This window comes from Dryobates pubescens, chromosome 15 (genome assembly GCF_014839835.1).
Source record: "Dryobates pubescens isolate bDryPub1 chromosome 15, bDryPub1.pri, whole genome shotgun sequence".
Taxonomy (NCBI): Eukaryota; Metazoa; Chordata; class Aves; order Piciformes; family Picidae; genus Dryobates; species Dryobates pubescens.
Window position 1 is genome coordinate 6,645,017 of NC_071626.1, and position 24,644 is coordinate 6,669,660.

General features: G+C 43.6%; 1 protein-coding gene across 8 annotated transcripts in view; it reads left to right on the plus strand.

The window, feature by feature from the left end:
* TCF20 (transcription factor 20) overlaps nucleotides 1-24,644 on the plus strand; it is a 131,622-nt gene that overhangs the window by 69,398 nt on the left and 37,580 nt on the right. For 7 of the 8 annotated variants that reach the window (XM_054167563.1, XM_054167570.1, XM_054167571.1 and 4 more), the window contains one exon: nucleotides 17,992-23,619. In XM_054167563.1, the coding sequence (XP_054023538.1) occupies nucleotides 18,028-23,619 (5,592 nt within the window). In that variant the 5' untranslated portion in view covers nucleotides 17,992-18,027. Of the gene's footprint in view, nucleotides 1-6,713; nucleotides 6,756-17,991; nucleotides 23,620-24,644 lie in introns of those variants that run through there. The other variant, XM_054167569.1, reaches the window with a different exon arrangement.

Genomic DNA, 24,644 nt, shown 5'->3' on the forward strand with positions numbered 1-24,644 from the left:
GCAGAAAGAATGCCTATTAAAACAAAGGAAAGTTATTTATTAGTTTAGACACTTATGTCTTAAACTTTGTTAACGTTTTGAGGAGAGGAGAACAGTGTTTCCTCTTTTCTTGAAATTGAGGGTACATGAAATGCATGTTTTGTGTTCTCTGGTTAAATCAGCAACCAAACTACTATGCCTTCTGATTTGGAGTATGAGAGCACTTTTACGTTAAAAAAATAGATCTTGCTTCTGATTTTGGCTTTTCTTACTGTTTCTGGTATTGGGAATGTCCTTAGACAAGCTGATAGCTTTTGGGCTTTGTATTAACAGACTTAAATATCTATGTGAGGTTCTTGGATCTTCTTGCAAGTTTGGTGTTCTTCAGATCACTTGATTTTTAAATCTGTTAGTGTAATTTCTAGTAGAGTAGTATGTATTTTGGTGTAGTTTGGGTTTTGAGCTCTAAGTCATACTTCAGAGGCTTTGGGATGGAGGAGGCCTGCATTTTTGCTTAAATGTATGCTTTAATACACTTTTGCAGCCTGGGGCGGGTTAAGCATGGTTTCCTGTAAGAAAGCAGTTGGTTGTGAATGTCTTTAACAGGAAGGTCATGATTTCATTCATTTATTTTTCTTTTTTTTTTTTTTTTTAGTTGCTAGTGCTTCAAAGGCTTGAGGTAAATTTTTATTGAAGAAGTGAATCTGTTTCTATAGTACACGAATAAAATCCAAAGGTCATTAAAATGAAACAGAAAACTTGTTTGCGTGTCTGTTGTAAAGGAAACCTCTTCTTAGTGTCAGAAATTCCCTTAACCTTCAGCTGAAGAACTGGGGAGATATTGTCCTCTTCATTATTACATTTTAAAGGATATTCAGAGTTAGTGAAACCATTGGTAATTTGGTTTTGTCTATAAAGTTTGTGGTGAAATGGAGTGAAACGTGTAGGTTTGGAGATAACTTTCCCCCCCCTTCCATCTTCCTGTTGTGGAAACATGTGCAAAAAAGTCCTTTTGGGATCTTGATACAATGTTGAAAAGAAAATCACTGCATACCCCCTTTCTGCCTTCCTTTTTAGGTCATGTTAAACTAAACCCTCCTTGAAGCTCAGCAGATCGGCAATAATTCTGCTCTGAGAAGGGTCCCTTCATAGGAGTTGTACTGAACAATTCCTGTTGCTGTCCTAGCAGTTTGGCAGGTTGTTATCCGGAATGAGGGCATAATACATAATAAACTTGAATGCTTGCTTGGCTTCCCTGTAATTTGAGATAAAGGTATAGTTAAGAATTTATAGCTGGATCCCCATTTGGGTGGGGTGGCTTCTTAATTAAAACATATATTCACTTTTTCGTATCCTGTTCAGACTAATGCGTTTTGAAACTGGAGTTCTTAGAACTTTAAAAGGCTTGGAAGCAGTTTTGGCAGGGCTAGCTTCTCAGACCTCAGTGCCTACCTTAACTCTGTGTGAGAATTTGTGTGACTTAATTGTGTGAGTGGCCGCCGAGACAGGGCAGATGATGTATAGCAGTTTCTGCAGAGCTGACTAACCTGCTGAGTTGTTGGTGGAAACTGGACTGCGACCTACGCTTTCCAACCAAGTTAATGAAATTGCACTTTGATAGAATAGAATAGAACAGGTTGGAAGTGACCTTCAAGGTCATTGCGTCCAACCCACCTAATCAACTAAACCATGCAACCAAGCACCCCATCAAGTCTTCTCCTGAACACCTCCAATGATGGTGACTCGACCACCTCCCTGGGCAGCCCATTCCAATGGGCAATCACTCTCTCTGTGTAGAACTTCTTCCTAACATCCAGCCTAAACCTCCCCTGGCACAGCTTGAGACTGTGTCCTCTTGTTCTGGTGCTGGTTGCCTGGGAGAAGAGACCAAACTCCGCCTGGCTACAACCTCCCTTCAGGTAGTTGTAGAGAGAGCAATAAGGTCACCCCTGAGCCTCCTCTTCTTCAGGCTAAGCAATCCCAGCTCCCTCAGCCTCTCCTCATAGGGCTTGTGTTCCAAACCCCTCACCAACTTTGTTGCCCTTCTCTGGACACGATGCAGCAAGTCAACATCCTTCCCAAACTGAGGGGCCCAGAACTGGACACAGGGTGGTTTCTCTTCACTTGTTTTTGGTGCCTTCTCCCTCAAACAAGCAAACGATTAGTTTCTGACTTATTTTTTTGCCTCCTAAAATAATAATGAAAAGTATTCTCAAGATTTTTAACCACTTCCAATGGTATTGGTGTGCTGTGTAGAAGGACACTGTTTAGTACTTCTGAGAGAGGACACAAACACTATGTAAGCTGACTTGTACTGCTCTAAAATAATGCAGGAGAGGCTGTTGTACTCTGGCAAGGGAATCCTAACGTGTGATTCTGTTTCTATCGAGCTTGCCTTTTTTAAAAAAGAAAACAAAAAGTTGGCATTGTTACTATTCTGAGCTGGGTCACCTCCCAGACTTCAGTCTTGACTGACTGGAAAAATGGAAGACTCACTGGTGCATCTGTGTCACACTGGTGTTTAGCTATGCCATTCCTTGATTTCTTCAGCCGAGCCTTTCTGCTACTACTGACCCCTAAGTTACGCATTGCTTTGGGTCACTTACAGAAGCATTGTTTTTTTCACTATGCATGTACATGAATTTACTTTCATTGTAAACAAAGGAAAGGAAAGGAGAGGGAGAAAAAAAACCTCAACCCAAAGTCTCAAAAGTTGAGGCTGATGTGTAATCAAAAGTGAATTCTCTTTGGCATTGCTGAAAGATAAGGCCAGGTCAGGATGTTCTAGAGTCTGCGATATGCTGCCTGCTTTCACAGTGTCCCAGTATCTCTTTCCTTCGAAGAGAAGGAAAAAAAAAGTTAAAATTGCATTTTACCAACTCTTGAACTTGTTTGTGTTACATTTGTGAGCAGCATGAGCAGTCAAACTTCCAGTTTTGCCCTGGATACAAGGAAACATTCATGTTGTGGTCAAACTCTTGTTTTCCCCTACCTCTTGTCTAGTGATTCCTCAAGAAGAGAGTTAAGAAGTGGTAGAAGAAAGCACAAGCATCCTCTTGTCAGCTTGACCTAGTGGCAGAGAATATGCATGTACTTTTCTCAGTGCTCTTTGTATTTTTTCTTTGTACCACTGTGTTATTAACCGGTGGTAATGTTGGAAGAGTGGAAAAAACATTACCAGGTTCTTTGTCTGAGAGCCCTGGCTCGAGTCCCTTTGAGATTTGATCTGTTCTCCATTTGAGAAGCCCATTGCTTCTTGTCTGTGTTGTGATGCAGTAAAGATGGAAAAAGCTAGGAAAAGGTTTGTGGGGTTGTTGTTGGTTTGTTTTGTTTGGTGAGTTTTTTAATTTATTTTTAATTTTTTTTTCTTGTAAGCATGCAGAGTGCCTAAGCTCATACCACTAACTGCATATGGAATAATTGTGCTTTCTGTGCTGGAATAGGATGATTTATTTTGGAATATTTTGCTGGTAGGATTTCAGTCATCTAATTGCTAGTAAATTGCAAGTGATAAACAGAACCCTCTGATGAGCTCTGATAAGAGTTCAGTTGTTAGCTAGAAATTGTATGGGGAGCTACTATGCTAGAAGCTTTAATACAGTTTCTTGGTAGTGTTGTTCATACCATTTTTCCTGTGAAAATGTGTTGAGAATGCTGTTTTGGGTACTAGATTTTAACTGAAGTAGAGGCTTGATATTAGCAGAGCTGCTTATAGAGGGCTTATGTCCATATACAACATCACTAATGACTATGAAAAACACCTAAAACTTACTAGCTGAAGGAGAAATACTTGCTGTCACACCTGCCAGAACTTAAAGGAATAAGCTATTGTACACCATAATGCAATGTTGTTAATCAGTTTCCAATTCAATGTCTGCAGTTTGATGTTTCCTTTGATCACATGCCTAGGTACACTTGAATTTCCATGAGATTTAGGTTGTCAAACAATGTTTCCTATGAGTAGAATCTCTGGAATATGGGGAACGCTGTGTGTGAGATTTGTAAGATTTAACTGGCATAAATTGTTGCCTGATCAAGGTAGTGAATGTGGTGTGATCAGCATTCTGGTGTCTGCTGGAAATACTGTCTGCAGAGAAGAAACACTCTACCACATTTGTGGAGCATGTGGAAGATAAGTTTATGACACAGCTGGTGACTGAGCCAACAAAGAACGTGCCCTGCTGGACCTGTTTTCATGAACAGAGGATTTGTGGGTGTGACAGTTTAGGTTGGGGGCCATCTTGGGCACAGTGACAGCAAAGTGGTAGAGTTTGCAGTCTTCAGAGCAGTGAAGAGGGGAGTCAGCAGAACTGTCATGTTGGACTTCTGGAGAGCAAACTTTGGTCTGTTTGGGAGACTAGTTGACAGAGTCCCCTGGGAGACAGTCCTGAAGGGCCAAGGAGTCCGGGAAAGCAGGACGTTCTTCAGGGAGGAGCTCTTCAGGTTGCAGGAGCAGGCTGTCCCCATGTGCTGAGAGATGAGCCAGAAAGAAAACTGGCCTGGCTCAACAGAGAGCTTTGGCTGGAATTTGGGAGAGGAAAGGAGAATTCATGGCCTTTGGAAGAAGGATCCAGCAACTCGGGAGGGCTGCAAGGATGTCATGAGGTTATTCAGGGAGAAAATGAGAAGGGCCAAAGCCCAGCTAGAAATTAGTCTGGCTGCTGCTGTAAAAGATGATGAAAAAAGTTTCTATAAATATATTAGCAGCAAAAGGAGAGCTAAGGAGAATCTCTGTCCTTTATGGATATGGAGGGAAGCATAGTGACAAAGGACAAGGACAAAACTGAAGTATATAATGCTTTCTTTGCCTTAGTCTTTAACAGTAAGACCAGTTGTTCTCTGAGTACCTGCCCCCCTGAGCTGGAACACAGGGGTGGGGAGCAGAACAAAACCCCCATCACCCAAGGAGAAATGGTTAGTGCCCTGTTACATGTACACTTAGATACACAAAGTTCCCTGGGGCTGAATGGGATTCACCCAAGGGTACAGAGGGAGCAGGGTAAAGTACTCGCCAAGCTTCTTATCATTTGCTAGCATCCTGGCTAACAGAGGAGGTCCCAGTTGACTGAATGTCAGCAGATGTGACTCACATCTAGAAGAAGGGCTGGAAGGAGGATTCAGAGAACTACAGGCCTGTTAGCCTGACCTCAGTGCCAGCAAAGGTTATGGATCAGATTATCTGAGTGCCATCATGTGGCATGTATGGGACAATCAGGTGAAGTCTTTATCAATGATCAGGATGGAAGGATTGGGTGTACCCCCCCGCGCAAGCTTGGAGACAATGCTGAGTTGGGCAGGAGCTGTTGTGAGGGAAGGAGAGCCCTAGCAGAGGGATTTGGACAGGCTGGATCCATGGGCTGAGGCCAACAGCATGAGGTTCAACAAGGCCAAGTGCCAGGGCCTGCAGCTGGCTCATAACAACCCCATGCAGCACTACAGGCTTGGTGAAAAGTGCCTGGAAAGCTGCCCAGCAGAAGAGCACTTGTGGGTATTGGTTGACAGCTGGCTGAGAATGAGCCAGCAGTGTGCTCAGGTGGCTAAGGCAGCCAGCAGCTTCCTGGCCTGTATCAGAAATAATGTGGCCAGCAGGACTAGGGAAGTGATTGTCCCCCTGTACTCAGCACTGGTGAGGCCACCCCCTGAATACTGGGTTCAGTTTTGGGTCCCTCACTACATGAAGGACATTGAGGTGCTGGAGCATGTCCAGAGGACCGCAGTGAGACTGGTGAAGGATCTAGAGAACAAGGCCTCTAAGGGACAGCTGAAGGAACTAGAGATGTTTAGTCTGGAGAAAAGAAGGTTTAGGGGAGACCTTGCCCTCTGCAACCTTATGAAAGGAGGTTGTATCGATGTAAGGTCTCTTCTCCAAATCAACAAGTGATAAGACAAGAGGAAGTCACCTCAGGTTGTGCCTGGGGAGTTTTAGATTGGACACAAGGGAAAATTTCGTCACTGGAAGGGTTGCCAGGTGTTGGAATAGACTCCCTAGGGAAGCAGTTGAGTCACCCTCCCTGAAGGCAGAATTAAGACAGGCAGCTTAGGGACACTGTTTAGTGGTGGACTTGGCAGTGTTAGGTTAATGGTTGGACTAGATTTCAGGTATTTTCCAATCTAAATGTTCTGTCATATGGTGTACCTTTTGGGTTGTCACTGTATTTCTCTATCTCTTCATGCCTGCATAAATGGGGAGGTTTCCCTTTTCCCCTTTCCCCAATGTATTTGCATGAAATGTTGTGGTCATCAGATTTGCTGAAGTTCTTGATCCTGACTATACCTTTGTGTGTATTGCTGCATAAAAAGGGTCTTTCAGATAGGTCTTGAAATGTATGGTAAATGTATGATAGACACTTAGCAGGCAGTGAATTAGATCGATTGGGCAAAATTGTTACAGAAGGTGGTAGCAGATTGTGTCATTGGGGCATTGCTGAGTGAGTGGCAGATTCTCTTTGTAGTGGTGGAGAGTAGAGGTAGCAGAGTTGTAATTACTGCTCCAAAGCAATGAAAAACAGAATAGAATAAACCAGGTTGGAAGAGACCTCCAAGATCATACCTGAACTGTTCTATCCTTACCCCCTTCCCTCCAAATCAGTGCATTGTAAAGGAGAAACATCCTCCTTTTGCTTTTCTTAGTCTTCCTTTTACTGTGAGAGTTCATAAAGAGGACTGGACTGACACAGAAGTGTTTGGTCACCACCTGTGATAGGGATTGGCTTTGGTGGATGACCCAGGGAGGTCCACTGCAGTGTAGAGGTCTGCATCTCTGCGCTTCTGACTCAGTAAGCAGGGTGGAGATTCTTGCCATCTGCTTTTTTCCCTTCTCCTCTGAATTACTTGTCTACATTTGGTATCTCCTCATATTTCAGTTATCAGAGAGAGAACTATTTTATTTCTTCAGAATTGCTGGTTGTGTACATAGTTTTTTTTGAATGATGGTTTTATCTTGCAATCAGGATACAGAAATTTGACTTGTGCTCATTTGGTTTGATTCCTTATCTCTTGCCTTGCAGAAATAGTTTGCTGTGTAGTTTTGAAAAGTGCAATTGTGAAAAACCAAGGAATGTGTATATATAAAATAGCTGCTCAGAGTGAAAAGAGAAGGAGGAGAGGTTAACCATGTGTATACTCTACGGCTTCATCAAATGCCAGTGAAACTTGGTGGAAGAAGTTGACCTGAGTGACTGGATCAAGCTCACCAGGGAAAGCACATCTCCTAGCTCAATGAGAAATGGGGTCAGGAGGCTTTGAAATGCAGACAGGAGGAGGGATTGGGAAATGAACTTCCTTACTTATCCACAGAACTGTACTGTTTATGAAGACTTTGTTAGGCTGTGGTTACTCACGAAATTTGTCTTGATTTGCTCCTCATGTACATTGCTTGTTGGAATAAGCTAAGGAGTGAGATCCTTTTGGCCAGCTCGTTAACAAGACTTCAAGAATTAAATTGGGAGCAATTCTCAAATAAAAGTCAATGACTTTGTTGTCATCTTTCTAGTTGAAACAAAGTAGCAAACTTTTGCTCTAAAACATTAAATAAAAAATAAGAGGGGAAACAGCATCTCCTCTTTATATTCTTGTGATAGAACTCTAGGAATACATTGGCATTATGGAATGATTATATATAATCTATCATCTATGGTTTATGTTAATTATCAGTTTTTATTAGGCTCCTTAAGGGGGAGGCAGGATGGAGAACAGTAGTCTCTTCTGGGTTTGTTTTTTTCTTCTTCTCCCTAGTATATAGGATGAAGGGCTGTGGGAACTCAAGTTTAACAGAATGATGGGGCTGATTCTCAGAGCAGCAGAGCATCTAAAGCTCCCTCTGTCTTACTTTGAAATCTTAGCTCTAGCATTTCCAAAACTTATGCTCAGAGTGCATCTTTGTTATCCTCCAGTAATCTGTGCTCATAGAAGTGTTTGTTCATCTCAGATGCTGAATTCATCCTCCTCCTTTGCTTTCAGCTGCTGACTTTCTTTAGGGTGTATGCTCTAGAGTGTGAGATGTAATGGAAGCTTTGTCTATCAACTTTCCAAGTGTCTCCATCAACAACCTCAAACACTGTCTCATGCTACCACTGTGGTGATGCTGAAATCTCTTGAGGGAGAAGGTGGCCTTAGACCCCAGCTGCAAGATCTGTCGTTGCTTGTTCTTTTCTCTGAACTACTTACGCTCCTTAGAGTTAATTTTGTGACTGTGGTGTGATCAGACTCCTATTGTAACTCATTGTGCCTGTGGCTGGTGCAGCAGAACTTTGAAATACAGAATTAAGTGTCTGCAATGTAAAGTGACAGTACTATATCTTGTTTGTTGGTTACAGTGGCTTGAGTTTATGCCATGTAATTTCAGACATTTAACTGAGGTGTATTAGAAGTTTAATCGCTTTGTGCGTATAAAGTTGACATGGAAGAAGAGACCTTCTGGAAGGCTTTCATTGTGGGTGGGCTGGTGAGAGGCAACCAATTTAAATGCTTTAAACTAAAGCATAGTGATACAGGAATGAAAAAAAAAATAAATAAGAATTTAGGAGTTCTTAACTGTTTGCTCCAGCACTGCAGTGTGCTGCCTCCTCTTTGTTTTCTGTTGGTTATGCCGTTGTAACTACAGTTGGGATGCATAATGAGGTGGTTCAAGAAACTGGTCCAGTCTGAAAAATCCAAAGAAAACCTGCAGTGCTGGGATGGGAATGAGAGGCATGGAGATGGGAAGGCAGGAAGAGGGAGGATCTCCTTAAAATTAATACTGCCACTGAAGTAATTTTTTTGTTGTTGAATCATTTCAACATAGGCCGTTAGTTTGTATTATTCCAAACTGTTTCTCTTCCCTCCTATAACTGTGGCATTAGTCTTAGTCTCTCCTTGTTACTCTCTTGGGAGACAAAACATAAAATGTAGGAGTGGTTCTGTTTCAATTTTTGGTTTTGGTGTAAGGTGGATGCTGTGGAGGAATGAACAAAGTGATGTTTAGAGGATACAGGATGTAGGAGCCAAGGGGAGATGTCAGGGGAAAAAATGTGGAAATCGTAAAAAAAAAAAAAAAGGGGGGGGGGACGACAAGGCAACTTGGATATTTTTTTAATTATGATTTTTAGGGGAGTTCATCCACCTTTCTTGGAGAAAAACCTTATTTTCTCCTAACATTTCATAAGTAAGTATATAGCCTTGGACTGTGCTTTCTTCCTCAAGTTTTCCATAGCAGGAGTATTTTCAGACCTTCGACACCCAAGATGCTCTTAAGTCTGTGTTGCTTCAGCAGGATGAAGCACTAAACAGATCAGAAGAATGGTAACCTTGGACAGTGAAAGGTGGTCTAGTACATAGCTGAATTTCTTCTGTTAATCTTCAAGGACCAAAAATCATGTGTCAGAAGTTTGGAGGACAGAAATTTGAGCTTTTCTGCAGTTGGACAGTAGTTCTTTAATTTCTTAGAGTAGATTGAGTTTATATTTTTACCCGATTTTCATGTCACTGTATATAATGTATCATAGTATCAGTCAGGGTTGGAAGGGACCACAAGGATCATCTAGTTCCAATCCTCCTGCCATTGGCAGGGACACCCCACACTAGATCAGGCTGGCCAGAGCCTCATCCAGCCTGGTCTTAAACACCTCCAGGGACGGGGCCTCAACCACCTCCCTGGACAACCCATTCCAGGGCTTCACCACTCTCATGGTGAAGAACTTCCTCCTCATTTCCAGCCTGAATCTCCCCACCTCCAGCTTCATTCCATTCCCCCTAGTCCTATCATTATCCTGAGAAGTCCCTCCCCAGCCTTCTTGTAGGCCCCCTTCAGATACTGGAAGGCCACAATGAGGTCACCTCTGAGCCTTCTCTTGTCCAGACTGAACAGCCTGAACAGTAACTAGGTGGTATTTAATAACCTGTATCGTAGTAATGCTTGCACATAACTGATAGAGATTTTGGTTAACTTACTTTGCCTTGGGGAGTTCCCAAGAGCCTTAGTTACAGGCTCATTGCACCAGACACTGTAAAGCAAATTTAAAAGATTTAAGTGTGTAGACTACATTGACTAGAAAAGCTAGAGATATGTTACAGATAATATTTAATGTGACCTAAGTATTCATCTTAGCAACTTGTTATCATTTGAAGAGAGAATGCATTTAAGACTTTAAATGTGGGGGCTACTTCTTAGTATGAGTGAACACTAAAAGTTAATTAAAAATAATATGTTAGGGTTTTTTGTTGCTGTCTAGTTCTGAGTGAGTTTGGTACTGGATTAATTTCTGCAGTGAAAGTGGGAGCTTGGACAGATAGAACTTGATAATCCTGCTCGCACTTTCCTGCTTACCTCTTGCGATTAATAATTGACCTCCTTTTCATTGTCTTCAGTTTTGTAACCGAAAGGTGAAGGTTTGGTGAGAGTTGTGATGCCTTTGCTGAACCTCTTGCCTCCTGTCTGAGCAGATCAGAGGCTGTCCTTGAAATGGTTACTTGGATATTGCTGAACTCCCAAAGCAGGCATGATGTTTGGAGAGATGGGATATGTGGACAAAATTGAATTTGCAGTAAGAGGCGTGTAATGAGTTGCCAAACTTTTTGGAGAACTGGTGAATTGGGTTAGGATGTACAATCAGCTGATCTGCAGCTTGAAGAAAGGAAATGAGGAGCTGAGGGTTCAGTATTATTTTCGTTTTGATGGTGACAAGGATTGTTTGACTGTTGTGTAAAGATGAAGAGCCTTTTAAATGTGAACTTCTGATTTCAAGTGCACTTCAGTAGCCATGCCACTTAAGCAGTTCCTGCTGTGTCCGTTTTGCCGGTACAGATGTTTGTGTAATGATACAGTGAATGGATCTGTCAGTTCAGCAATGGCTTCTCTCCCTCACAGAATTGTTTCTTGACCATATCAGTTCCTTGATCTGGCTTGCTGCGTGAGTGGCAGTGTTAGCACTGTGGAGGAGGATGGACCTCTTCAGCTAGTGCATAGAAGACTGACTATGTATGAAACAAAAATTTTTGTCTTAGTCTTTGATGTAAGATGAAATCTGTTTTGAATAAGTTCTTACTAAAACGATCTGTAAAAAACTTGGGTAACTTCCAGCAGAAAGTTGGCTTTTAAAAAAACTATTTTAAGTGGATTTGTGCTGTTAATTGAGATCAAGAACTAATGACATAATAAAAATCTGATCTATAAAATCAGGTGAACCTTGGATCTTTAGTTGTATTTCTAGAAATACCTAATTTCATAGTGCTACAACTTTAACACCAGCTTACAAGAAAAGCTGTGTTCTTCTCAGACTTTGTGTTTAGGAATATGAATTCAACAACACACTCAATGTACAGAGCTGAAGTGGAGATAGTATTTTCCCTGTGTTTGCATAGGAAGGAGAACTTGTAGATGCAAAAAAAAATCAGGTATTTTTAATTTGGGGGTAGGGGAAGCAATCAGCAGTCAAATAACAACCACATGCAGAATTCTGATTATTTTTTTTGTTTGTTTGTTTATAGGATGGCTGTTATTATGGCAGTTGAACACTCCAAATATGTCTGCTCACATCTCCCCTGGGAGATAGGAAGATGCAGTGATTCAGGCTTAGTAAAATCTTCTGTGGCCACTTAGGGAAATACTCGAAATGAGAAATGAACGCAGATCTTACCTTGCACTATAACACCCAGAGCCTTCTCTCAGCTGACAAAGCTCACTGTGTTCTTTTCGCCATGCTCATCTGTTCTTCACCCATTGTGTGAGAAACATTTCCTTAATTGTTTGGATTTAAGCTCACACATACTGACTTGCTAAAAAGCTGTACGGACAGAAGTCTCTTGAGTCGATGGAAACTAGTTACAATCCACTTGGCTAAGCTTCATTTGAGGACTCTTTTGATGACATTTCTCATTGGGAATGACAAAATTTGGTTGGTTGGTTTTGTTAGGACCAGTATTATTCCTCAGTTTATCTGCTTCCAACAGGTTCTGGAACTCTGAGTGGAAACTAATAGTATCTTGTTTAAATGGTGTAGTAAGTCTTTGAGTAAATAATGATGGCTTGGTGAAGCCAGATGTGACGGTGGTTTTCTCTAGAAGTGCAGTGGTGAAAAGACAGCATTGGAGTTTCCCATGTTCTAGCAGCCTGTAAAAGTAGCTTTTAATGGAGCAGGATCTGAAACAGCTTTACAGAAAGGTATGAAGACAATTTGGAGTAACCACAACTTCTTGAAAGAAATGAGAACTGGGTATTACTGCTTGGACAAAGCGGTGACCTTTTGAAGTGCTGACGATCTTGGTTCACTTCCATATCGCACCTAAGGCTGGAAACTAAAACTGGTTTCCCTTTTCTCAAATGCAGAAGAAATAAGTTTGATCTGATACTCTGCTAAATGTAGTCTTAGGTTTGGTCCTAAAGTTCATCTACTTGTGGCATAGCTGATTCACCTTCTCTCAAAAGCAGCAAACAGGCTAATGTTTCAAAACTGAAACAAGAGCAGTCTATTCCCAGCTGCTGCTTGTGTGTGCAAGCCATAACTTTGCACCTACAGAAATGGGGCTCTGGCAATGGAACTGATGCTCAGTACCTCTTTTGGCACTTATTTCAGTTTAATTCAGATCCTGGGCATTGTTTACTTGCAAATTGTGATGCTGAGTTGCTCATACTCAAATTCTGACTCGGTGGATTTCTTTTGGTTGTGGGTGAGCCCTACAGCTTTAAGAACATGGGGTTAGGAAGGAATAAAATGGTAATTTTTATTTGGTGGGGGCTGTGACTAGAAATGGCTGTGGAGATGTATGTATATCTCTTACTTGCACAGCATTTGGCAAGTAAGTCTATTTTAATCGTAAGCCTGGACACTATAAAACCCCCACTTGTTTGTGTGCATTTTTTGATTATGGAAAATGCTATCTTTCTGTTTGCCACTTGCCTGTAAATACATTTTCTTTCCTGATAAGCATGCTAGGAAGTGAGAGGTCTTTGACAGATCACTGAAAATATATTGCATTTGACTGCTGCCTGAGACTTCTCTGCACAGATGGGTCGCAGTAGTCAACCCAAATCTAAAGAAAATTTAACGAAGCAGAAAGGCCTCACTTAGGTCTTGCAGAATTAAGTGATGCTGGCTTTGCTTGCTCCTTTGTAGACTTAGCATTTGGGTTTTAGCTCACTTGTTTTGAGCTGTCTGTAGTGACGGACAAGTATAGTGGCATCAGTGTTCCGGGGGAAGAGCTGGGCAGCTGTCCTATATATTTGTCCAATTTCTGATAATCAGGACAGAAAAGTTAAAAAGATTATATATGGATTAAAAAAACCTAGCGCAATGTTGCAGGAGATCATTTCACATAGTAATCCTGGTGTGGGAGTACTGATGAACACTGTTAGTCAGCAGTGGTTGAGGGCAATCTCGTATTCATGCAAGGGGCTCTCGAAAGATGCTTACATGCTGTTGCCTGCCATTTGATGATCTTGCTTGCAGTAGGCTCACAATGCAGTAGCTTCATATTTTGAAGAACTTCTCTGTTAACAAAGTTCTACAAGGCTGCTTGGATGATTAAACAAGAAACAAAATCTACATTGTGGATGTGTTTCTAAAAATAAATTCATGTGGAGAAGGTAGGTTGAAAGAATGCCTGAAATAACTTTAGATGTTTCACCAATACATCTGAGATACAGATAAGAGGACATACTGCTCTTCATGATTTATGTGCAGTGATTTTGTAAGAGAGGCTGTTTCTTTATCCGCCATGCAGGCTTGGTAGTACACTTCCTTTGCTCCTACCAGGTTGAAGGTAACTTTTGTTTAGTGAGCTATTGGAGAAGAAACAAATGTGTAGGGGCAGAGTGAAACTGCTTAGCCTAGTGAATGGAGTCACTGTAATGTCTAGATGGATATGCTTGGATGGCTCTACAGCTACAGGCTATAAATACTTGAGGAGAATCATCAAGCTTTATTGAGAGAGCTGGATGCACATGTAGTGAGCATGTAGGTGTAACACTGGAGTAGTGAAAGCTGTGGCTTCATCTTACCTTCCCTTTGAATAAATGGGTAAGGCTTTGGAAGCTTTTGTTTTGTGTGTTGGAAAGTACTGTAAATGGGTGTAGTTTGTGGCTGCAATGGAGCACTTTTCTGGAGTAGGACTTTCTCCCTTCTACTGGGAATGGAATTATGGATATGTACCACCATTATGGAGTTTTATGCAATTGTTGGCAGCTGGTATTTTGTTCTGTTGAGATCCTGCATGTGGAGGAGTATGTACCAGCTGAAAGTGTTTTCTTTAAACACTGAAAGTGATTTCTTTCAGTAAAATTTTTTTATTTATTTTTCCCCCTGTGGATCTAGATAGACTTTGAAGGCCTCAGCTGCCTGAATGTATTTTATTAACAGGGCTTGCACATGGAATTGTTCTCAGTGGTTTTGCTGAGAACATAGCACTTAGATCTAAGCACTTTACAGCACTGTTATTAAGAAAGATTATTACAATAGTAATGGTAATAGTCCTGTATAGTATATTGATGACAGGAAATGTGCTACATGTTTTAAGTTATCAATGATGTAATGGATTGAAGCACCTCCTATCTTTTCTTACTCCTATTATTAATGAAATGCTCTTTTTTGTTGGCTGCTGTTCTGCTGGTTGTGTTAGTTAAGCTGCTTGTGGCATTTAAAGTAAGTGTTTTGTGAGAGACAGGGAAACAAGGCATTTGCTTAGGGCACAGGTGATTTAAGTTCTGAGGAAAACTCTACTTATTTGCAAAGGCAAAATCCAAGATTTAAAGAAAAAAATAATAATAATGCAAGAAGAAAAACATTCTCCCAGTTTTGACTTAGCATCTGTATGAGTACTGTGTCCAGTTCTGGGCTCCTCAGTTTAAGAAGGACATTGAGACATTTGAACGTGTCCAGAGAAGGGCAACAAGGCTGGGGAGAGGCCTCAAGCACAAGCCCTACAAGGAGAGGCTGAGGGAGCTGGGATTGTTTAGCCTGGAGAAGAGGAGGCTCAGGGGAGACCTTATTGCTCTCTACAACTACCTGAAGGGTGGTTGTAGCCAGGAGGGGGTTGGTCTCTTCTCCCAGGCAACCAGCACCAGAACAAGGGGACACAGTCTCAAGCTGCGCCAGGATAAATTTAGGCTCGTGGTGAAGAGAAAGTTCTTCACAGAGAGAGTTGTTAGCCATTGGCATGTGCTGCCCAGGGAGGTGGTGGAGTCACCATCCCTGGAGGTGTTCCAGAGGGGATTGGACGTGGCACTTGGTGCCATGGTTTAGTCATGACATCTGTGGTGACAGGTTGGACTTGATGATCTTTGAGGTCTCTTCCAACCTTGGTGATTCTCTGTATGTGATTCTAGACTAAATAAATATTACAGTATCACAGTATAACTAAGGTTGGAAGAGACCCCAAGGATCATCAAGTCCAACCTGTCCCAACAGACCTCACAACTAGACCATGGCACCAAGCCATGATAGCATGAGATTACCAAAGTAGGAATTAGTGCCTCTGGTTGACCTTTACCAGTTTTCTGTTCCTAAAAGTATTTTACAGCATCTTGTGCTGTTTCTGTTCTATAATCTAATTAAAAGGACTCTTATTTTCTTTTTTTAATAGTAAGGAAGTCTTAGGAATGTTTCCTGGCATTGCTACTATGCTAGCAGCTTTCCAGCCTTTGTTAGCATTATAGAAAAAGTGTGTCATCAGTGCTGGAATTTTGGTGTGCTATAATGCGAAAGAGGCTTCCTGAGACCTTGTTCAGACTATGCAAAGTAAACTTTACTGAAATCATACTTAACAGTTAGTCTGAAATTCTGTGAGGCGGAGCCTGTAATGAGGATGGAGGCGACGGTGCAAAGCATGTGGCTGTGAGGGCGTGCACGCAGTCTCCATAGCACCTGAGTGCTGCTGATTGCACAGCCCCAGACTGCTTATCTCGAGGAGCTGCTTTCTAACGTTTGCTAGTTACAGTCGACGTTCTCCTAACTTTTAGTTTGATATTTTCCTTCTATTTCTATGTGTATTTTCTTTCCTCCTTTTATTTTACTTTTTTTTTTTGGTCCCATTTTCCACCTTAACAGTAAATGGTACAAAAAGGAAGGAAGAAGCCTGCGTTAGGTATCCCTGTTTTGAGGGCAGGAGCTTCAAACTGAATGAAGCATTGATCCATAAGAAGCCCCAAACTGGACAGACTGGCATAGTGTGGCATAAACAGAAATGTTATTCACGTGATATATGTCATCTTTAAAGTGCTAAGAAAGTGGAAGTTCTGCAGAAAAGGAGATCCTTCTTACAGTATGACATGTAAAATATTAAAGTCTAAGCCAGCAGTAAAGTTGACTTCCTGGAAAAGGCAAGCCAAAACTGAAAGTATTAACAGTTTGAAAGTTTCATTCTGACTCTGGTATGTGTTTTGGTAGCGTTCTTGTGGCCCATCAAGCTGCATGAACCAAGGCTGTGACACAAAGATGCCTTTGAGTTAGCAGAGGGATTCTAGAGACGTGCATTGCAGTGAGGTTTTGCGTGTGTGTGTGCTGCGGCCCACACACAGAGTAGAAACTTGGGGATAACCAGGTTACCTTTCAGGGTAATCAGAGCCTTCAATGAATAACATACATATTAATTAAAAAAATAATAATCTTGTAAGGCAGATGGGAAGAGTGCAACGTCAGGCAGTGCCTGAACCTCCTCATTTGTATGCCTGTTTTCTGGGGACTCTTTGATCTTCTACCTGAACAGAACTTTTCGGTGCAAAACTGCGCTTCAGTTCTGAGTGAGTTCAGTTGAATGTGGCAAGCACAAAAGATGGCTAAATGAGAGAACTTAATGCAGGCAAGTCTTCCAGGAAGTCTCCAATCTGAGGAGTCAGAGTTCTGTTTCCTGGAAATGTGTAAGCATTGTCTGAACGTTTATTTAAAGGAAAGAAAATCTCTGGGTGGCTTTATCCAGTTTGATTTCAGGAAGAGAAAGCCACAAGGTGTTTCAGAAATGAAATGCTTTTGTAATTAATGTGAGTATTTAAATAATAACATATAATATGCACATACTTGTTCATTATCATACTTCCCTTAATGCATCTAGCGACGTGTCAGGCTATTACAGAGGGACTAACTAGGGTCCCCAATCAATTGTGCAGCTGTGGTCCAGTCCTTGAGGATGAGTCATGATTCCACACACTGAATAATAGATTAGAGCACCTAAGGAAATGCATTTCAGGAAGGTCTCTTAACAGTTGGTTATGTAAATGTAGATGATTGTACGTGGTATTCCAAAAATACATGTTCTGGCTGACAAATCTTTTCAGTTAAGCTTCATTCAAGGTGATATGATGAAGGTGTAGACCCTTTTGCTCAAGTAGAATGTATTTGTTCTGACTTTCCACCCTTTAAAACAAAGCAAACAGGGGAAAAAAACCCACCATGCATTGTCTTCCTGTGTTGGTTTTCACCTAGAGGCGTCACTGGAGCAGTCAGGAGCAGAGCATGAAGCAGATGTCTTTTGAGTGTGCTGGTGCCCACTCTTTCAGAAGTTCCTGTAGGTGTATCTTGGTGTGAGCTTGGGTCAGTTATTCCTTGAGTGTTTTCTAACGGAGATATTTCTCAGAGTGAAATGTGGGCTTTGGATGTCATTCCTACAGTAGATCCAAATGTGATTTTAGGACTGTTTCATGGTTCTTGTCATTGCATCCTTAAACATGGTAGCAAAATGCTTGATTACTCCCAGTATTAGCCATAGAGAACAGCTGGGGGGGTAAAGATTGTTCTCCTTTGCTTTGCTATATATTGCTTTATTTCTTCAGGGGCACATAAACAGACTGTTAGTAAATGTCTGCAGGGAAATTGTAATGCTGAAAACATGCTCATGCTGGTAGTGGGTTACAAACTTGTGTTTTCTTGTGATTCCTCTTACTTGCACTATCTAAAAGGCTGGGAAGTTGCAAGGGGATGCACACTGATGTGCCAGAAAGTAGGAGACAAATACTCAATGTAATTGCTATTAAAACAGTGAAATTGAGCATTGGCGTGACTGGAAGATACGGATGCTATACCTTTTTTTTCTCTTTTTCTCCCCATTTAGGAGGGCTTTTGAGCTGCTGCTCTGCTGCTGAACAGCATGCAGTCCTTTCGGGAGCAAAGTAGTTACCACGGAAACCAGCAGAGCTACCCGCAGGAAGTGCACAGTTCATCCCGACTGGAAGAGTTCAGCCCCCGCCAGCAGGCCCAGATGTTCCAGAGCTTTGGAGGAGGTGCTGGCAGTGGACGTCGTGGAGCAGCAGGAGCCTCTACAGCAATGCCTGGTGAGAGCTCTGGCCATCAGAGCTACCAAGGTTTCAGAAAAGAAGCAGGAGAGTTTTACTATATGGCTGCCAACAAAGATCCAGTGGCATCAGGAGGGCAGCAGCCACCTCAGCGCAGGCCCTCTGGACCAGTACAGAGCTATGGGCCCCCTCAAGGGAGTAGCTTTGGGAGTCAGTATGGGAGTGAGGGACATGTGGGCCAGTTTCAAACACAGCACTCATCCCTTGGGGGTGTATCCCACTATCAGCAGGATTATACTGGTCCTTTTTCTCCAGGGAGTGCTCAGTATCAGCAGCAGACTTCTAGCCAGCAGCAGCAGGTGCAGCAGCTGAGACAGCAGATCTATCAGTCTCATCAGCCTTTACCCCAGGCTTCCAGCCAGTCTGCTTCTAGCACCTCACACTTGCAGCCAATGCAGCGTCCATCCAACCTGCCTTCCTCTGCTTCTGGGTACCAGCTACGAGTGGGCCAGTTCAGCCAACACTATCAGCCACCTTCATCGTCCTCCTCCTCCTCTTTCCCCTCCCCACAGCGTTTTGGCCAGTCAGGACAGAACTATGACGGAAGCTACAGCGTGAATTCTGGGTCGCAGTATGAAGGCCATGCTGTGGGTTCCAATGCACAGGCGTATGGGACCCAGTCAAACTACAGCTTTCAGAATCAACCAATGAAAAGCTTTGAGCAATCTAAGCTGCCCCAAAGTGGGCAACAGGGGCAGCAGCAGCAGCATCCACCTCAGCACGTAATGCAGTATTCAAATGCTGCCACCAAGCTCTCTCTTCAAAGTCAAGTGGGACAGTACAGTCAGACCGAAGTTCCTGTAAGGTCACCAATGCAGTTCCATCAAAACTTCAGTCCAATCTCTAATCCATCTCCTGCTGCATCTGTGGTTCAGTCTCCAAGCTGCAGCTCTACCCCTTCTCCACTCATGCCTGGTGGGGAAAACATCCAGTGTGGGCAAGGCAACATGTCCATGGGTTCTAGAAACCGAATCCTGCAGATGATGCCTCAGCTTAGTCCTACACCATCTATGATGCCAAGCCCCAATGCCCATGCAGGGGGATTCAAGGGGTTTGGGCTGGAAGGATTGCAGGAAAAAAGGCTCACAGATCCAGGGCTGAGCAGCCTGAGTGCCCTTAGTTCTCAAGTGGCCAACCTGCCCAACACAGTCCAACACATGTTGCTCTCGGATGCCTTGGCACCTCAGAAAAAAAGTTCCAAAAGGTCATCTTCTTCAAAGAAGGGTGACAGCTGCACCAACTCAGAAGGCTCCCAGGCAGAGGAGCAGCTCAAGTCTCCCTTGGCAGAGTCCCTTGATGGTGGTTGTTCCAGTAGTTCAGAGGATCATGGGGAGAGGGTGAGACAGCTGAGTGGCCAGAGCACCAGCTCAGACACCACTTACAAAGGGGGTAATGTAGAGAGATCCAACTCCTCGCCAGCACAAGCCTCTCAGAATGAGCCATCAAAACTCAGCAGCAGTCCTGCAGCTAGGGAAGATGTGGCATCTCCTGACGGGAAGGAAGCTGTGGTGGCTGTGGAAAATGCCCCAAAAGTGAACGAAAAGGCAGTTGGGGTGATTGTCTCCCGGGAAGCCATGGCAGGAAGAGTAGAAAAGTCAGGTGGGCAAGATAAACCTGCACAAGATGATGCTTCCACAGCCACTCAGGCACCAGCTAGTGCTAGTTCAGTGAAAGAAGCTGGGCATGCAGGGACACAGCCAGAAACTCAAGGAGGAAGCAAAGGAAGCAAGAGTGGAGATAACACTAACCATAATGGAGAGGGCAACAGCCAGCCTGGTCATGCAGTTGGGCCGAGTTTTCCTGCAAGAACAGAGCCTTCCAAATCTCCTGGCAGTGTAAGATACAGTTACAAGGATAATATAGCAGCTGGTATACAGAGGAATATTGGTGGCTTTCCACAGTATCCTTCTGGTCAAGACAAGGGGGATTTCCCAGGGCACAGTGAGCGCAAAGGCCGCAATGAGAAGTTTCCTAGCCTTCTACAGGAGGTCTTACAGGGGTACCATCATCACCCAGACAGAAGGTATTCTAGGAATGCACAGGAACATTCTGGGATGGCTGGGAGTTTGGAGGGAGCCATGAGGCCAAATATCTTAATTAGTCAGACCAATGAACTGACCAACAGAAGCTTATTAAATAAAAGCATGGGGTCTCTCCTGGAAGGCCCTCACTGGGGTCCTTGGGATAGGAAGTCTAGCAGTGGAGCTCCTGACATGAAGCAGATAAATCTAGCTGATTACCCCCTTGCTAGAAAGTTTGATATGGAGTCACAGTCTTCTGCCCATGAAGCAGGGACACTCTCAGAGAGGAGATCAGTGATCTGTGACATATCTCCATTAAGGCAACTTGTCAGAGATCCTGGCCCTCACCCAATGGGCCACATGGGTCCTGAGGGCAGAAGTGGAAGGAGCGAACGTCTTGCCCCTGGCTTGAGTCAGTCAGTAATACTCCCTGGGGGTTTAGTATCCATGGAAACAAAAATGAAAGCTCACAGTGGGCAAATAAAAGAAGAAGATTTTGAACAGGCTAAGAGCTCAGCTAGTCTCAATAATAAAAAAACAGGAGACCATTGTCATCCTGCTGGCATCAAGCATGAATCTTTCAGAGGCAATGCAAGCCCCGGAGCTGCAGTCTCTGATGCTGCTCCAGACTACATTCCCCAGCAGGACAGCAGATCTACACAGATGAGACGAGCGCCTGGCAGAACTGGAAGCAGCAGGGGTAAATCACCTTCTCAGTATCATGATCTTGCTGATAAGCTGAAAATGTCACCAGGCAGAAGCAGAGGCCCAGGGACAGATCTGCATCACATGAACCCACACATGACACTATCTGAAAGAGTTAATAGGGCTTCCTTGCATTCTGCTTATCCTCAGAATTCAGAAGGCCCATCTTTGGCTTCAGCATATCATGCAAATGCTAGGTCTCATGCTTTTGGTGACCCTAACCAGAGCTTGAATTCCCAGTACCATTATAAGAGGCAGATATACCAGCAACAGCAAGAAGAATACAAAGATTGGGCAAGCAGCGCTGCTCAGGGTGTGATTGCTGCAGCTCAGCACAGGCAGGAAGGAGCAAGGAAGAGCCCAAGACAACAGCAATTTCTGGATAGAGTAAGGAGTCCCTTAAAAAATGACAAGGATGGAATGATGTACCTTCAAGGGAGCTCCTACCATGATACTGGAAGTCAGGAAGCGGGGCGCTGCGTTATGGGGAGCGACGGCGCTCAGGGCAAATGCACCGAACTAAAACACGGCAACCAGAAGTTGCAGCATCATGAATCCGGCTGGGACCTCTCTCGGCAGACTTCTCCTGCCAAAAGTGGTGGCCCTCTTGGAGCAGCCAACCAAAAGAGATTTTGCCCTCCAGAAAGTGACGGGCATCGCCGAGAGGAATCTTCAGATTTGCCCAAGCCTAGTAACGCTATGCTCAGGCTCCCTGGCCAGGAAGATCCATCTCCTCAAAATCCATTAATTATGAGGAGGAGAGTCCGTTCTTTCATCTCTCCTATCCCTACCAAAAGACAACCACAGGACATGAAAAACAGTGGCGGTGAAGATAAAGGGCGATTGATGACTTCAGCAAAAGAAGCAGTCGATAAAACGTACAACTCCTATGCCCATTCATCTCAAAGCCAAGATGTCAGCAAGTCAGTTGCAAAGGGAGATTCCTTCAAGAACCTGCCAAGTCCCGATAATAGGAATTGTCCTGCTGTTTCCCTCACGAGCCCGGCTAAGACCAAAATACTGCCCCCAAGAAAGGGGCGAGGATTAAAACTGGAAGCTATTGTTCAAAAAATCACATCTCCCAACATTAGGAGAAGTGCTTCTACCAACAGTGCTGAAACTGGTGCAGATACTGTCACTCTGGATGACATCCTGTCCCTTAAGAGTGGACCCGAAGGAGGAAGTGTGGCTGGTCATGGACCGGAGGCTGAGAAGAGAAAAGGAGAGATGTCGGATCAAGTGGGAGCAGCAAACCAGGATGCAGCTGGTGAAATAGCTCTTCCAAGATCTTCTGAAGAGTGGCAAAGCAGTGAGGATGATAAAACCAAAAAAGATGTCCCTGAAACTGCCAGTGCTGGAAAAGAAGGAGCAGGATCCAGTGCAGCACCACCACCTTCTCAAAAATCGGGTGGTCAGGGAAGGTCTGATGGATCTGCAAGTGGAGCTGGATCTCTGACCTTTTCAGACTCAAAAACAATTTCTCCTTCCAGTGTGTTTACTTCTGAACCAAATCCAAAGTCTGAGGAAAAAGATGGAGATGTAACAAACATTTCACCCAAGCCCGATGGATTCCCTCCAAAGGGATATTTTCCCTCTGGGAAGAAAAAGGGGAGGCCAATTGGGAGCGTGAACAAGCAGAAGAAGCAGCAGCAGCAGCAACAGCAGCAACTGCCACCACCCCCACCACCCCCACCGGTACCATCACAGCCTTCAGAAGGGGTAGGTGGTGGTGAGCCAAAGCCGAAGAGGCAAAGGAGAGAGAGGCGAAAACCTGCAGCACAGCCACGGAAGAGGAAGCCTAGAAGGGCTGCTCCGATTGTGGAGCCTCAAGAACCAGAGATCAAGCTTAAATATGCCACTCAGTCCGTAGATAAAACGGACTCCAAGAATAAGTCCTTTTTCCCTTATATCCATGTGGTAAACAAGTGTGAATTAGGCGCAGTGTGCACAATCATTAACGCAGAGGAAGAGGAGCAGAACAAATTGGTGAGGGGTCGGAAAGGACAGAGGTCTTCAACGCCCCCTCCTAGCAATGCGGAAAGCAAAGCGCTGCCCACTTCAACTTTCATGCTGCAGGGCCCTGTAGTAACAGAGTCTTCTGTCTTAGGGCATCTGGTTTGCTGCCTGTGTGGCAAATGGGCCAGCTATCGTAACATGGGTGACCTCTTTGGTCCTTTCTACCCCCAGGATTATGCAGCCACCTTGCCCAAGAACCCACCTCCAAAGAGGGCCACAGAAGTGCAGAGCAAGGTCAAGGTACGGCACAAAAGTGCTTCTAATGGTTCCAAGACGGATACGGAAGAGGAGGAGGAACAGCAACAACAGAAGGAACAAAGAAGCCTAGCTGCTCATCCCCGCTTTAAGAGGCGGCACCGCTCTGAGGACTGTAGTGGAGCCTCTCGGTCACTTTCAAGGGGAGCTTCTTGTAAAAAAGCAACCACTGATGGTGGCAGTGGTGGTGAAAAGACTCCTTTGGACTCAAAACCCTCTATGCCCACTTCAGAAGGTGGCACTGAGCTGGAGTTACAAATTCCTGAACTACCTCTTGACAGCAATGAATTTTGGGTCCATGAGGGTTGTATTCTCTGGGCCAATGGGATCTACCTGGTCTGTGGCAGGCTCTATGGGCTGCAGGAAGCTGTGGAGATTGCAAAAGAGATGGTGAGTACCTAACCTTACTATGCAGAATTTCACTTGTAGTATGCATGCCATTTGGAATGCCATTTCCCCTCGTTTCATCTCTTAGGCGTTCATCTTTCATCTTAAAGCTCTAGTGGTGGCCTTTTGATGATTTTGTTTATAGCACTTGATCAGGCATCAAAACAGCTGGATACTCATTACCTCCTAAAAGTTCTGGATGTCCAAAGCCTTTCTCATGACTGCAGTGATCTGTTTCTCTCTTCATCCTATTAAGTATTTCATGGCTTTAGGGCTCTTCTTGGAGTCCATACAATGCAAGGACGAGCGGCAACAGACACAGTTTGCAACAAAAATGCCAATTCAATATTAGGCAAAAAAATTTCACAGCAAGGATGGTCAAATAGGAGGTTGAGGAAGCAGTTCTTGGAGATGCACAAATGTGACTGGGCAAGGCTGTGTACAAAGTCTGAAGCGTTCAAAGTTGGCTCTGCTTTCAACAGGGAGTCATTCTAACCTAAGCTATTCTGTGACTGTGACACATTACACACTGCAGGAGAATTTGCAGTGCTTATCAAACAAGGTGGATAGGGTGGAATCACACAGAAGTATGTAAGAAGTATGTAAGTGAAATTAGTATGGCCTTAGTATTGATGAATTCAGTATGAATTATATCACAGATCATACTGACTTTCTTCAGAATGTAAGGGTACCATGAGCGAGAAAAAATGTGTGAGATTAAAGCAGGGACAAAGGGAGAGCTGTCTTCAGCTCCGCCTGGTCATGGATGGAGACACTCACTAGTCTTAATTCTTGAGACAGAAGCTGCCACTTTATAACATAGTTGTATGGGTTTTGCCATCATCAGTATGTTGCATCCCTTTATTTATGGTTACCTTTTACATTATGCTTCCTGTCCTGGACCCAGACCATGGAAGGGGCACTAGACTGCTTTTTCCTGTTGCTTTCAGATTTTTTTCTTTTCTTAAGAGAGTGAGGATCACATTTTTTATCTTCTCTTTGCTCTGTATTGTTACATACAGCGCACT